We start from the raw sequence: 13,295 nt of genomic DNA on the forward strand, positions 1-13,295 counted from the left end.
TATTCAGCAGGAATCACTTTAACTGCCAGGTTTCAGAGTAGCAGCCGTGTTAGCCTGTATCCTCAAAAAGAAAAGGAGGACTTGTGGCACCTTTTTGTTAGTCTCGAAGGTGCCATAAGTACTCCTTTTCTTTTAACTGACAGTAGCTCTGTGCTTGGTTTGGCTGTCAACAATCAGTTTTGACAGGGTTTCTGTTAAATATCTGCTGCTCTGAAAGGACAGATTTGCTGTGTCTATATAGGTTTATCTGCTTAGATTTCTTCACCTCCTAAATTCTTTAGTCTCACTAGTCGATAAAACTGTTTGCCACTAGGTGGCAGGCATCCAACTTTATTTTTGAGAGCACTGTAGTTTGTGGATACTTTTGATCCCCCACTGACTCAAGATTACCAATCTATTGTACATTACTGTTAGAAAAACAAGGTTATATTCTTTTCCTCATTCAAACACGTCTAAGGATATTCTCAAAATTACTTGGCTGGTTAACACAGTCAGGGCTAGAGCCTGTGTATGCAGTTTAATTGGGACTATGTTATAGCAAGGTTTAGTCTAATCTATACAGACAATACTGAGCTGCCATGGAGGGAAGGGAGCTGCCTACGTTGTTCAAGTGAATGTTAGCTGGTTACAAATCTCACCCTCCAGTTCCACCAGGGACTGCAGCAGAAACAGTGACTATCATCATCTGATCCATTTACACGAGGAAAGGGTTCCACATCCATCTCCATTATCTTGCATGGTGAAATCTGTACCTGCTAGTTCAGTAAGATGGATGCCTGTGACATGTAGCCTTCGAGGATAAATTAAAAGAAGAAGCTAAGGGTAGGAGAAAATTTGAGGACTCCTTAAGACAGAAAACATGCCCAAGGCTATTTTAACTATGTCATTTGCTTGACTCACTTTCCAATACTGGTCAACTCTGTTACTGCCCTGATAAAGAGGGTCACAGCTTTATCTCAACTATTTAAAAAAAATTTTTTTTTTTGCAAACCAACTGCACTTGTTACCAGAATATCTTTTACTTCTAGAATGTGTGTCAGACTGCAAGCTCCTTGGGGCAGGGACTGTCTTTTGGTTTCATGTTTCTACTGCACCTTGAACAGTGACATACAGACTGAGGCTCACGAGTCGCAAGTGTCTCTAATATGTCTCCTGTGACGCTTTGCAGCACATGATATTAAAAGTGTATGATTTAATTATTAATCAGTTATTAACCAATCAAGATGCTTTTACTTTATTATTAACCAACTGCAGTCACAGACTCAGTGACATTTTTCCGCTTCAGCCCCAAGGCAACAGGGGGACCCCACAGCTCCCAGCCACTGTGGATGGTAGGTGCTGGACCCCACCCTTCCTCCCACAGCAGGACTTGGGCTCTCATTACCCCCACAATCAGCCCCACATTGTCACAGTTATTTTTAGTAAAAACCAGGGACAGGTCATGAGCTTTGTGAATTTTTGTTATTGCCTGTGACCTGTCTGTGACTTATTAAAAGTAACCATGACACAATCTTAACTTCATTTATGAACAATTTAAATAAGTTTGAGAGCTGAACAGCAGAATGTTAAGGGAGTGGGAATTTATGGGCAAACCATGAGATCAGTGCACACTCAGTGAGAACATTAATTCCAAGCATGATCATGAGGTTTCCTTGATCCTAAACTAGGTTATATGTCATGCACATATAAAACTGAGGAGTTGCCATCTTTATCCACCTATCAGCTCCCTATATTCTAGATACCTTGATGTCTGTACAATAGTAAAAATGGTTATATTGGGTGCAAAACGATGGCCATATTTTTCAATTATTGTATTTTTTCATTACTTTTTCACTTTGTCATTACTACAGTCTTTTAATGAAAAAATCACAATCTTACACTAATCTTCTCAGTCATCTGCTACTTGGACTAGAATTGCTTCAATCTGCAGATGTCAAGTAATATTCTTTAATTTCAGTGTGGTTCTACAGATTTTAGGACTTTTAATCTGTCTCTGTATCACTGTGCAAAATATAAGCAAGTGACTTCACATTTTACCAGATCTGGGTTAGTGTGGGTTTGAGTATTAAAGAAAGTCAGCACAGGGTTAGTGTCACTTGCCTGTGAGATTATGCGAAGGGATAACTTTTTATAATGGAAATGTCATGACAAGCCAGCCGGTAACCAAGAACCCTACCTGTCGTCTGATTTGTATTATTCTTTTCTAATTTCACTTATGTAGTTCAGACATCTGATTTACTAAGGCTCATATTTTATACATATTTTGACAATCAAAATATTATATTACCACAAGTGATCGCCATATTAAAAACATTAAACACTATTTTTAAAGAGGTCTGCAAGTGCAAATATCCATCTTGGCTTAGTTCACTTCAAGTAGAATTTTTATACAATACAATACTATAAAAAAATTGTTAACCATCAATATGCTTTTCCTTTAAATGTAAAAGCAGCACAAATTTAAAGTCAGTTTTAGAAATAAATTTCTGCAATTTAGTTTAGTAATGCTTGCCTTTGTCTTTACAAGATAATGTAATAGAATTTTTGAAAAGATTAAATCTAAATAAGCATGTACTCCGAAAAAAGAATTGATAAAGTTTTAAGAAAACCGCTATCTGAAAAATAATTACCATAGTAATTCTAATAAGCTCAATGTAGGTTTAATCAAAATCTATTTTACATAGTAATCAAATTAATCATCAGATGTTACCAGTGGCTTTAGAAATCCTATAAATGCCCACTGATTTAAACAGAATTATTCCTAAAACTGTGGTGACCTGGCCACACAATATATCTCATAGGCCCCAATCTTGCTTCCCTTGAAGTCAGTGGCAGAACTTCCACAAACATCAAAATGAACAGGATGGGCCTAGAATGTGATTAATAATATCTTAGCACTTACATAGTGCTTTACATATTCAATGCATGGTACAAACTGTAGTTTAGATTTCTGGTACAGTATATTATAGTTCATCTCCAGGCTTGAAGCATAACAAGAGCATTCAATGTGAAATATTTAATATAAAGTTTCTCTAAAGGCCTCAAGAGATTACATAATGCATAACTGCTAAGATTTGCTGCTAATGCTATGGGAAATGATTGAACTAAATACATACACATCCTCCACTTTTGTGGATTTATTCCACTACATTCTGTTTACTGTATTGTCTTTTCTTTACCTTTACCCTTACCCTTAGGAGCTAGTTCAGAAAAGCAATTAAGCACACACTTAACTTTAAGAACATACTGAAGTCCTGGGGTGAAATCCTGGCCCAACTGTGGGGCCAGGATTTCACCCCACTTGCCCTCAATGAGACTTAAACACATGCTTAAGTGTTTTTCTGGATAGGGATGCTTTCCTGAATGGGGGCCTATATGTGTGGTAAATTAATAGTTAGAGATTTTTTAAAAAAAATTTAATCCCCTAGGAAGTTTTGTACTACAAAAAGTGAACCAAAATAGTTTTGCCTGCTCAACAACATGAAGACTCCCGATAGAGAAAAACCCCCACAAAGTTAATTTTTTGAAGTTTATTTTCAATTATAATTTTTGGATAACCAAGCAGCTCTGTAAAGAGAAAGCACAGAAGAGTAATTCTGGCACTTTTGGATAGTACATCATTTTCCCCAAAAAATTTAAAGCACATTCAGTCCACTTGCTCGGTCCATAGTCCATGTTATATGAGCTAGATTCACTCATAGGATTCCAGAGGAAAGTAACCACATATACAGTCAATGAAACTATCTTCTTGGCTTCATCAGGGCTGGGCCTTTAAAACGTCCTCTAGTCTACCTTAGCTAAACAGAATCCACAGTACACATGATAACTAGAGAATACACTGTATTGAAATGAGAAATGCTCAGCACAAATGGGACACTTGGTGGCATGCAGTTTAAAATAAAAGGAATAATTTCAGAAATTTATAAAATCCAAATAGATCAATTAAAAGCAATTAGAAAAAGAAGGGACTGTTCATTGTTACTGTAAAAAAGGCACTTGGAGTTAATGAGACCAGAACTGGAGGGCTTGCAGCTGACACAAAGTTCAATTTTGTTTCATAAAAAGATTCCAATACCAAGGAATGCTACTCAAGTTTCCTGCAGTTTTACATTAAAACAAATTGCTGAACAGATTATAATAGACATAAATGTTTACAACCAACTTGTAAAAATAAAGAAAAGCATAGTATAAGCAAAATATTAAAAAGCAGCAATGCATAGCCTTCCTTTGAGATAATGCATAACTTTAGACACCAAGTGTCAGATTCTTGTGTTTAAGACACCCTTTCAGTAGCATTATCATGATAAAATTGGCTTAAGAAAATGCAACCAAGTTTCACCTGCTCCTGTGTAAAGGAGATTTAAACCTGCCAAAACAATGTCAATATTTTCAACATCCTTGATGATGAACATCAAGTAAATGGAATACCAATCACACTCTTCTTACAGCTGTCTCATCGGAGGCATCCATTAAATCACTTTTCAGAGTAATGATTTAAATTCTTCTCTCACATTTACACAGTAATGCATTTAAAGTTCTTTCAATGTTGCCCACCACAGATTTTCCTTTTCTCTTCCATAAACAATTAAGCACTTCCACAGAAAGAATATTTGGCAATTTCATACTCCACAGAAAGGTGGATTTGCAATAGCTCACTTTATATTGAAAGCCATCAGTGGTCTTTCCTCTCGTTTTTGCCAAGGGCTCTTTTTATCTTCTTCTTGGTCATCTTCATCGTCATCGTCGTCATCTTCATCATGGATGGATGTTCCACGTCCGGGACTAGTTAGTGGGTCAGGTGTGGTTTCTACAGTTCTTTTTAATGTTTCCTCCTGCAGGCTGGGCAACTGGACACCACTTCTCCTGCTAGCTCCATCCAATAGGCTTCTTAGGGTACTGTCCTCAGGGCTGCAAACTGCTGTTCCACATTCACTGCCACTTTGGTCCATATCATCCAAATACACAAGCTGTGTGTAAGCTGTGCTATCTGAAACTTTCTGCTCTCTTTGATTGTTCGCCTGCTGTGGCTGGTGAGTCTGTTGCAGGGACAAATGATCTCCTCTTCCCCTTCGGGCAGATTTTGGTTCATTCATATCAACACCAGAATCCAAACTGGCATCATTACTTCCATTCCTTCCAGCTCTTTGGAGATCAATATATGAATGTCTAACATGAGCATTTGAACGTCCGTCTAGAGAAACAAACCATGCCCGAGGATGAGGCAATGGCTTTCCACCTCCTAGCTCCATCAGAGCTTTTTCTGTAAGGAGCTGCACTTCACTATTCATTTGAGCCAGAGATGCATCATTAAGTGAGGCAGGAATGGATATGGACTCCGACATAGAAGCATTTTGTGGACTCCATTCACTTGCACCTGCATCTTGCAAATGTTGCTGAGATATTGCTTGTGATGGTAACTGTTGGGGTTGTATCTGCTGCTGAGGATGTGGAAAAAGCTGCACATGAGGGTTAGAAAGCTCAGCCTGAAGTCTTTCAATATCAATCTGCTGGTCAGCTGGGACAACCAGCGGTTGGCTAACAAAAGGATGTTCTCCTGGTAACTTCATGTAATGACCTGGGATGACCAATGTAGGCAATACTTTTCTATAAACACTGTCATTAACTTGGTCAACAGAATTGCAGCAAATCAACTGACCTGGTTGAGGAAAAGATGTAGGTCGTTCAAGATGATCGACAGAACGAGACATCATACATTCAGAAGGTCTGCAATCTAGCAGCTCTTTTTCAGGGGCTGATGGGGAGGGGTACATTTGTTCCTGAATATTGTATTTACTTCCTGAAGAAATACGGTTTATGGATGCTTGAATCTCTCTCTCTTGCTTTTCAAATAAAGGCTGAGACAGCATAGCATTGTAACTGCTCCTGTAATCTTCTTTTATAGGGGACTCATATCCTTCTGATGTTTCCATGGAATTTCTTAATCTTGAAGGAAAACTATCCACTGACTTATGGTAGTCTTTTCTTAAAGTCCCACTAGGAGTAAGTTTCTCCAAGGAGATTCGGCTCTTGTCTTTCTCCTTATGAGAAAGCAGTTCCTCCCGGGAGCTAAACTCCTGTGAGGTACTGTACGAATGTTTGAGCATAGGAGTGTGCAAATCTGCTTCTCCACTAGAAGATATCATCTCCATGTGGACAGCACTGATTAACTCATTAACGCCTGAGTTTTCAGTGTGCCCATTGCTGGCAACAGACATCCCACCAGGAAATTCTGACTCCCGTCGGGAAAATATTAAATTGATGTGGGACATGGAGGTTGATTGATCCTTCTTAGAACCATCCAATGCTGTAGAAAGCTGCAGTTTCTTATGGTGCTGACGTGGTTTCAAACACTTCCTCCTATAGTATGCCATAACAAAAAGAGTTACATATGTTTATGACTGTTTGTACATAAATAAGATCAGGCGTGAAATAATGGGATTTTCAAGCAATGACTGAAAGCTCAACTCTCAGTAGCAAAGTTCAATTCAAAAGGAATCTGTGTGAATTAAGTAAGCATTAGGGAAACACCCCAAGCACTTAATTTTAAACTGGGCTAGCGTTTGGAACAGGAAAACCTAATGAGAGCCAATAGCATGTATTCACTGACAAAGGCCTACAATTCGTTTTAGAATAGGAATTGTTGAAAACTGATCACATACAGCACTGAAACAAGTAGAGTTATGGCTCAAGGTATACACATCTTCTCTTTCATCTACAGTACTAAAACATCTTCTACAGAAAATTTGTAAGTTATGAAGGTGCCATGCTTCACACAATCCCTTTCCTAACAAACAAGGGGAATACAGCTTGCACTATATGCAACCAGCAACATGAGGAAGGACTTTATCTCATTGTCTCTTTCCTTTTGAAGTCCAGTGAGGTACTTAATTCTTGGTTTTTTAAATGTAAAATTTTTTTAATAGAAAATTGTACATAATTTCAGTATCATGCAAGCAGGGATGTTTACATTCTAAATGCAAACTGAATGAGCAAAATGGTAAACTTTACCTGCAATAATACAAAAGAAGACACAGCAAAACCATAAGTATGAGAGCCATCCCTCCTAGAATTGCCAAAAGGAACATTGTGTGATAGGTGGTAATGTCCTGTGTTACTATGGGACCTAGAAGGCAAGAAAACAGAGTTTAGACTTGTGACAACCTTTAAACAAAGAGAGGCAAATTAGCTGACAGTCATGACACCTTCTTCCATGTTGTCAGGATGCTAAATGAGCAAAACTGCCATTAGGTGCTCCCCACCTGCAGTGCCTGCTTATGCCATATCTGAGAAAGATGTGGCGAGAGTGACTGATGGTTCTGCTGGTAACAACTCCAGTTTGTTCCGTGGAAATCCATCTGACTGCAAGAACAGCATGCCATGCTAAGCATTGCTTCCTGGCTCCATCCAATACCACAGTGCCCCAACCTAGACAAATTAGAGGATTGGGCCAAAAGAAATCTGATGAGGTTCAACAAAGACAAGTGTAGAATCCTGCACTTAGGACGGAAGAATCCCATGCACCGCTACAGACTAGGGACCGAATGGCTCGATAGCAGTTCTGCAGAGAAGGACCTAGGGGTTACAGTGGATGAGAAGCTGGATATGAGTCAACAGTGTGCTCTTGTTGCCAAGAAGGCCAATGGCATTTTGGGATGTATACGTAGGAACATTGCCAGCAGATCGAGGGACATGATCATTCCCCTCTGTTCGACATTGGTGAGGCCTCATCTGGAGTACTGCGTCCAGTTTTGGGCCCCACACTACAAGAAGGATGTGGAAAAATTGCAAAGCGTCGGGCGGAGGGCAACAAAAATGATTAGGGGACTGGAACACATAACTTATGAGGAGAGGCTGAGGGAACTGGGATTGTTTAGTCTGCAGAAGAGGAGAATGAGGGGGGATTTGATAGCTGCTTTCAACTACGTGAAAGGGGGTTCCAAAGAGGATGGATCTAGACTGTTCTCAGTGGTAGCAGATGACAGAACAAGGATTAATGGTCTCAAGTTGCAGTGGGGGAGGTTTAGGTTGGATATTAGGAAAAACTTTTTCACTAGAAGGGTGGTGAAGCACTGGAATGTGTTACCTAGGGAGGTGGTGGAATCTCCTTCTTTTGAGGTTTTTAAGGTCAGGCTTGACAAAGCCCTGGCTGGGATGATTTAGTTGGGGATTGGTCCTGCTTTGATCGGGGGTTGAACTAGATGACCTCCTGAGGTCCCTTCCAACCCTGATATTCTCTGATTCTATGAACCTCACACAGCTGAAGTGCAGAAGCCACTGCAATGTCTTCAGCCAGTGGCATGAATGCCGCAGAACTCTGCTGCCTGTTTTGAGATTTCTTTTTAACCATAATTTGATCACTTTGCAAGAAATAGCAGATGTGGCACACTAAGGGCTTCATCTTTAGAGGTACTGGTTGCACAGATTTCCAGTTTGAGTCAATAGCAACTGTGGGTTTGAAGCACCTCTGAAAGCCAGGTGCTAAATGCAGTAGAGCAAAAACTAAAGATTTTAAGAACTGCTGATAAACACTTTACTCACAGAGAAAGAGACATGTATACAATTTCCACTCCGTTATGTATGTGTAATCCCATTGGTTTATCAGATCCTTCTCACAGTTTGAAATACAGAGCCAAATTTTGTTTTCAGATAGAAAGGTGCAACTCCCAGTGACAGGGTTACATGGGTATGTACTGTGACTAAACAGAATTTTGCCTGTTTGTTTGAACAATGTTAAGGATCTAACCTAGAGGTTTCTAAACAGTGGTCTATGAACCACTTGTGCTTCAAGAGCCACTGTTGGTGGTCCTTGGAGACCTGGCTGGGAACACGGTGCTGAGTCTCCCTGTTTCCAGATGTGAAACAGAGAGGGGATGGGGAGATGAAATGAAGAACAAAAATAGAAAGTGGGATTAACCTGTTCTAAAAATAAATAAAGGAAAAAACATATTGTATTAAAGAGAGCTAAAAACACATTCGTTCTTTCTTTCCTAATGTTACTTTTCCATGTAAACTACTGCTTTAGTTGCTACAAGATGTTATGTGAATGGAAGAGGAGATGGCCCATGAAAATCTCAATTAAAGAGTGGTTCCACTGTGACACAGTCTGAGAAACGCTGGCCTTGACTTAAAAAAGGAAAGTCAGAGCACAAGCAGAGTCTCTACCCTAAAGGAAGAACTACAAGAACAATCAAAACTCCTGATAAGGTGAAATATTTTAGACATATGGGGCCAAATTCAAGACTGGTGTAACACCATTAAAGTCAGAGACAAGAAAGTCACACAAGCAAAACATCTGCCCCCCTTTTTTAAAGTACAATTAATTTTACAAGATTATTTTGAATTCAAACCACAGTTTGTCCTTATCTACACCCATAACTAACCCTTGTTTCAGCCCTGGGTCAAGCTGGATCTTTCAGCAATTGTATTTTTTTGTAGCATGAACTTAAATAAATAGTTTAAGAAAGCTGCCAGAAGGAATCTTTCTCCATATACTGAGGAAGCTCAGTGAAATCTATTTGGGCAGACTTGAGAACTAATCCTTACACAGTCGGCTGCTTTGTTTATGTGTTAGAAATTGTTTGGTTTGTTTGTGTAGTCAGGGCAAGGCATTTTCATCACACTATCTCTCTTATGAACGTATCAAAACCTAATGACTGAAGACTCTCTGAGGAGGTGGTTTTTGTTTGGTTTAAACAAAGAAGCCTGTGTTTATTTGAAGCTGGGGAACCAGAACAAAAGAGCTGGCCAAAGGAAAAGAAAAACCTATCAAGCCACATCATGAATAGTCTCAACAGGAGTACAGGTACACATCACAGCTAGTTTACATTGATTTCTGTATTATTTAAATAGCTTCCTGAATACCACCCAATGACAATCTAAAAAGGGCAGTCAACCAGTACAGAATCTGGAATGTTGTTTATTAGGGCCAAATTCCACCCTAAATTACACCTGGTGCAAGCTCAGTGAAATCAATGAGATTATAGCAGGTATCCGGACAAAACTTCAAAATGCAAGCTTTCAAAAGCTATCAAAAGAATAATTAAGACTACTCTAAATTGTGATTGTATTAGTTTCAGGTGAATCCATTTCAGAAACTTCATAACAGATGTTTTAGTAATTGTTGGAACTGACAAGTACATTGACATCATTACTCCCCTCACTTTCTAGGATTAATTCACCAGATAGTGGTGACAAGTGACATCAGTGCAAGGAATACTTCCTGATAATGTTTCATGTATAAGTGGTTTTGAGTACAGGGATTCCTCCCCACTCCCCAAAAGATTTTAACCCTTTACTTTCAGATTTCTCTTTTCTAATAATCCATTATTGATCAAGATGGGGCATCTCAGATGAGGTCATCCTGAAAAATATAAAAGTGTTATATATGAATACATTAATATTTATCGTTGGAAATACTAATACATTTCAATTCAGTCTTACCTAGGTTAGTAGGAGACATGGCTGCAACCCAATAACCTAACTGCGGAGCAATGTATGTCCAGGTCAGCTGATTTCCTTCTTGTTGTACAAACCCTAAACTACTCTTCAACCATGTCCCTGTAAAATACAAGATCCAAAATAGGGCATCTTATTTTTTAATATGAAATCAGTATATAACTAGTGGGAAAAAAATAAACTGTAACAAAACTTTTGCCTCAAAACTTATCATTGAGCATGATAAGTCACACATCACTCTAAAGACATGGGGAACTTGCAGGTCTTTAACACATCTCTCTTTGACTGTCATCACTGAGTCCTTCCATGAGAAGTCATTTGAGAAGCTTTGTACTAATAAGAAGCTGTTTAAAATAAAGTAAAGCGATTAAAGCTTCTAAAATGGATGTGGGAAATCGTGGTTGCCATCCTGGATTCCCTTTGTTGGAGGAGGTTATTCCTGAAGCTACTACATAGTGACTTCAAATATATTGTTTTAAAATTTATAAAGCCCCTTTTAGAATTCTCGCTGTTTGAAGAGGCATTATGGAATTATAGCAACTCTCTCCAAGCTTCTATTTTGGCTGCAAAGATTTCCTTCGAAGGAACATGGATATACATATACTGTATGCACACATGTATTCAGCATAACACATTCCCATCTCCCTTACTTGCAATCGCCTTTTAGAAGCGTAAACATTTTTATTTCCCTACAGAGAGTCTTGTTTTTTCATCTAGAAAACTTTGATTCGTTAACTCCTGTGTTTCCAACAGAGAGGAAACTATTTGGTGTTTAGCAATTTGTTTCAGCAGCACCATCAGAGGGTCAGTCGAAATGTACATAGTTTTGTGACTAGTGTTTACTAGGTAACAGTGCAGAATATTTTTAAAACATGCTTTTCAGGGGAAATGGGTGGATATATATTTTAAACAGGTTTTGATAATCCAAAGGAAATTAAATTGGTCAGGCTTTCATCCTGAAGTATGCAGAGTACGAACTTTAAAAAAAAAATGGTGCTTCTATTTTCAAAAGATACAGTGCATTGTAAACCACAGGTTTATGAGAAAGCTTTAAAATTAGATAATTAATTGCATTTTGTTACACATTAAGGTTCCAACTCTGGGGCCAAATAAAAAATTAGTTTAACTTCTGAGCCAAAGCATCTTACTAATGCTCGTAGACTACTCCATTCTCCTTGAATGACGTACTGGGTTACTGTGCTTCAGACTACTGAAAATTAAAACATTGTAACAGGATGTTCTCAGGCTTCTGAAGGGCTATTGCAAGTAGAGGAAATTGCTGTATGCTGTGGTGCAGCTAATATTCCTTAGAAATAAACTGTTGCAGTTCATACAGAAAATTTAAGAGTTTTGCAGTAATTTTAGAATGCCTCTCGGAACAGTAAGGCTCCCAAAAGACATGTTTAAATTTATGACAGGTTTCAGAGTAGCAGCCGTGTTAGTCTGTATTCGCAAAAAGAAAAGGAGGACTTGTGGCACCTTAGAGACTAACCAATTTATTTGAGCATAAGCTTTCGTGAGCTACAGCTCACTTCATCGGATGCTCTAGCACTTCTGTTTTACTTCCACCAGTGGGTGCCAAACTAGACAACAAATAAAAAAACCTAAATAAAATTGGAGTTCTTCATACACTTCGCTACTATCAAAAATATATCAAATTAGTATACATAGTATCCCATGTACTTCAACGGATAAACACCTGCCATTCTCAAAGGTTAGATATAAATTTCTGCTACAAAGGAGAAGCTGAAATTACCTAACATGTTTTCAAGAAAGCTATATACAGTACAGTATTGTATTCTGACAAGCCCTCCTTCCAAACGGTCAGCAGTGACTTTGGGCTGAAACTAAGCCCTTTTTACGATGTCACTAATTAATTAGAGGAGGAAGTGGTGGTGGAGGAAAGGTGAAAATCTGAAAATGACTGTAAAACACATTAAAGAGATTTTTATTAGTTATATGTAATATCACAAAATTAACCTCAAGATTCTGATGATTTCCACTGTAGTTCTTAAATTATCCACATGAGCAAATCATGGAAGTGTAAGATGCATGGCTTCTTTTAAAGAACATATTTTAATATTCATTTATTTTTTTCTCCTACATAATCAAATCCTTGTAAACTATAATTTTTTGTCTCAGCATAGAGCTTGTGTTGATATAGTAAAAGTTTTTTGCATGACACATAATATTTGACAGACGGCTACATAGAGGTGAAAACCATCGACATATACTGACTTGGCATTTGAAACCTGGTTGAACGTGTAGCCAGTAATCACATTCAGTATTGATGTGGAGTGTAGGGGGTGGAGAGGAAAGTATTTTTTATGTTGTAAGGGGAGATATCCAATAGGTATAATGTGTCATTTCACACAACATCAGTATCAACATTGTAATTTGAGCACCTCATCTACTGTAATGAATTTATCTACAGAACAAGCCTACAAAGTAGGGAAGTATTATCAGAGGCAGAGATGCTGAAATGACTTGGCTGAGGTCACAAAATAAGTTTCTAGTAGGCCCAAGGAATAAAATGAATCAAGAACTCCCAAACAGCCATTTTTCCTCTAGATCTTCCACCAGGTAATTTTCTAGTAGCAAAAATTTGTCCCTCCAATAGCCTTGAATGAGAAGCTGAGAACATAGCCAACAATCTCACAGGGAATGTCCTTATTCCATCAACTTTTAGTACGTGACTGCTGTCTGTGACTGACATGACAATCAGCATGAACAATGTCCACAGCTGAAACCCCAGTTTTCTACTATCCTCAGCAGGATCAGCCTTGATAATAAAACCACCTCGGCTTGGAAAAAGCCCTGTTTCAAAGACACGATGCTCA

At 38.5% G+C, this 13,295-nt stretch overlaps 1 protein-coding gene across 3 annotated transcripts in view; it reads right to left on the reverse strand.

Moving 5' to 3' along the window:
* Positions 1–2,591: 2,591 nt before the first annotated feature.
* Positions 2,592–13,295, reverse strand: part of FAM171A1 (family with sequence similarity 171 member A1) — a 139,229-nt gene continuing 128,525 nt past the window's right edge. The window contains exons 5-7 of one of the 3 annotated variants that reach the window (XM_073334106.1): positions 10,441–10,557; positions 7,009–7,123; positions 2,592–6,357 (exon numbers count right to left, since the gene is read on the reverse strand). In XM_073334106.1, coding sequence (XP_073190207.1) covers positions 4,653–6,357; positions 7,009–7,123; positions 10,441–10,557 — 1,937 coding nt within the window. In that variant the 3' untranslated portion in view covers positions 2,592–4,652. The remainder of the gene's footprint in view (positions 6,358–7,008; positions 7,124–10,440; positions 10,558–13,295) is intronic. The other 2 variants (XM_073334104.1, XM_073334105.1) reach the window with 2 other exon arrangements.

This window comes from Lepidochelys kempii, chromosome 2, assembly GCF_965140265.1.
Source record: "Lepidochelys kempii isolate rLepKem1 chromosome 2, rLepKem1.hap2, whole genome shotgun sequence".
Classification (NCBI taxonomy): Eukaryota; Metazoa; Chordata; order Testudines; family Cheloniidae; genus Lepidochelys; species Lepidochelys kempii.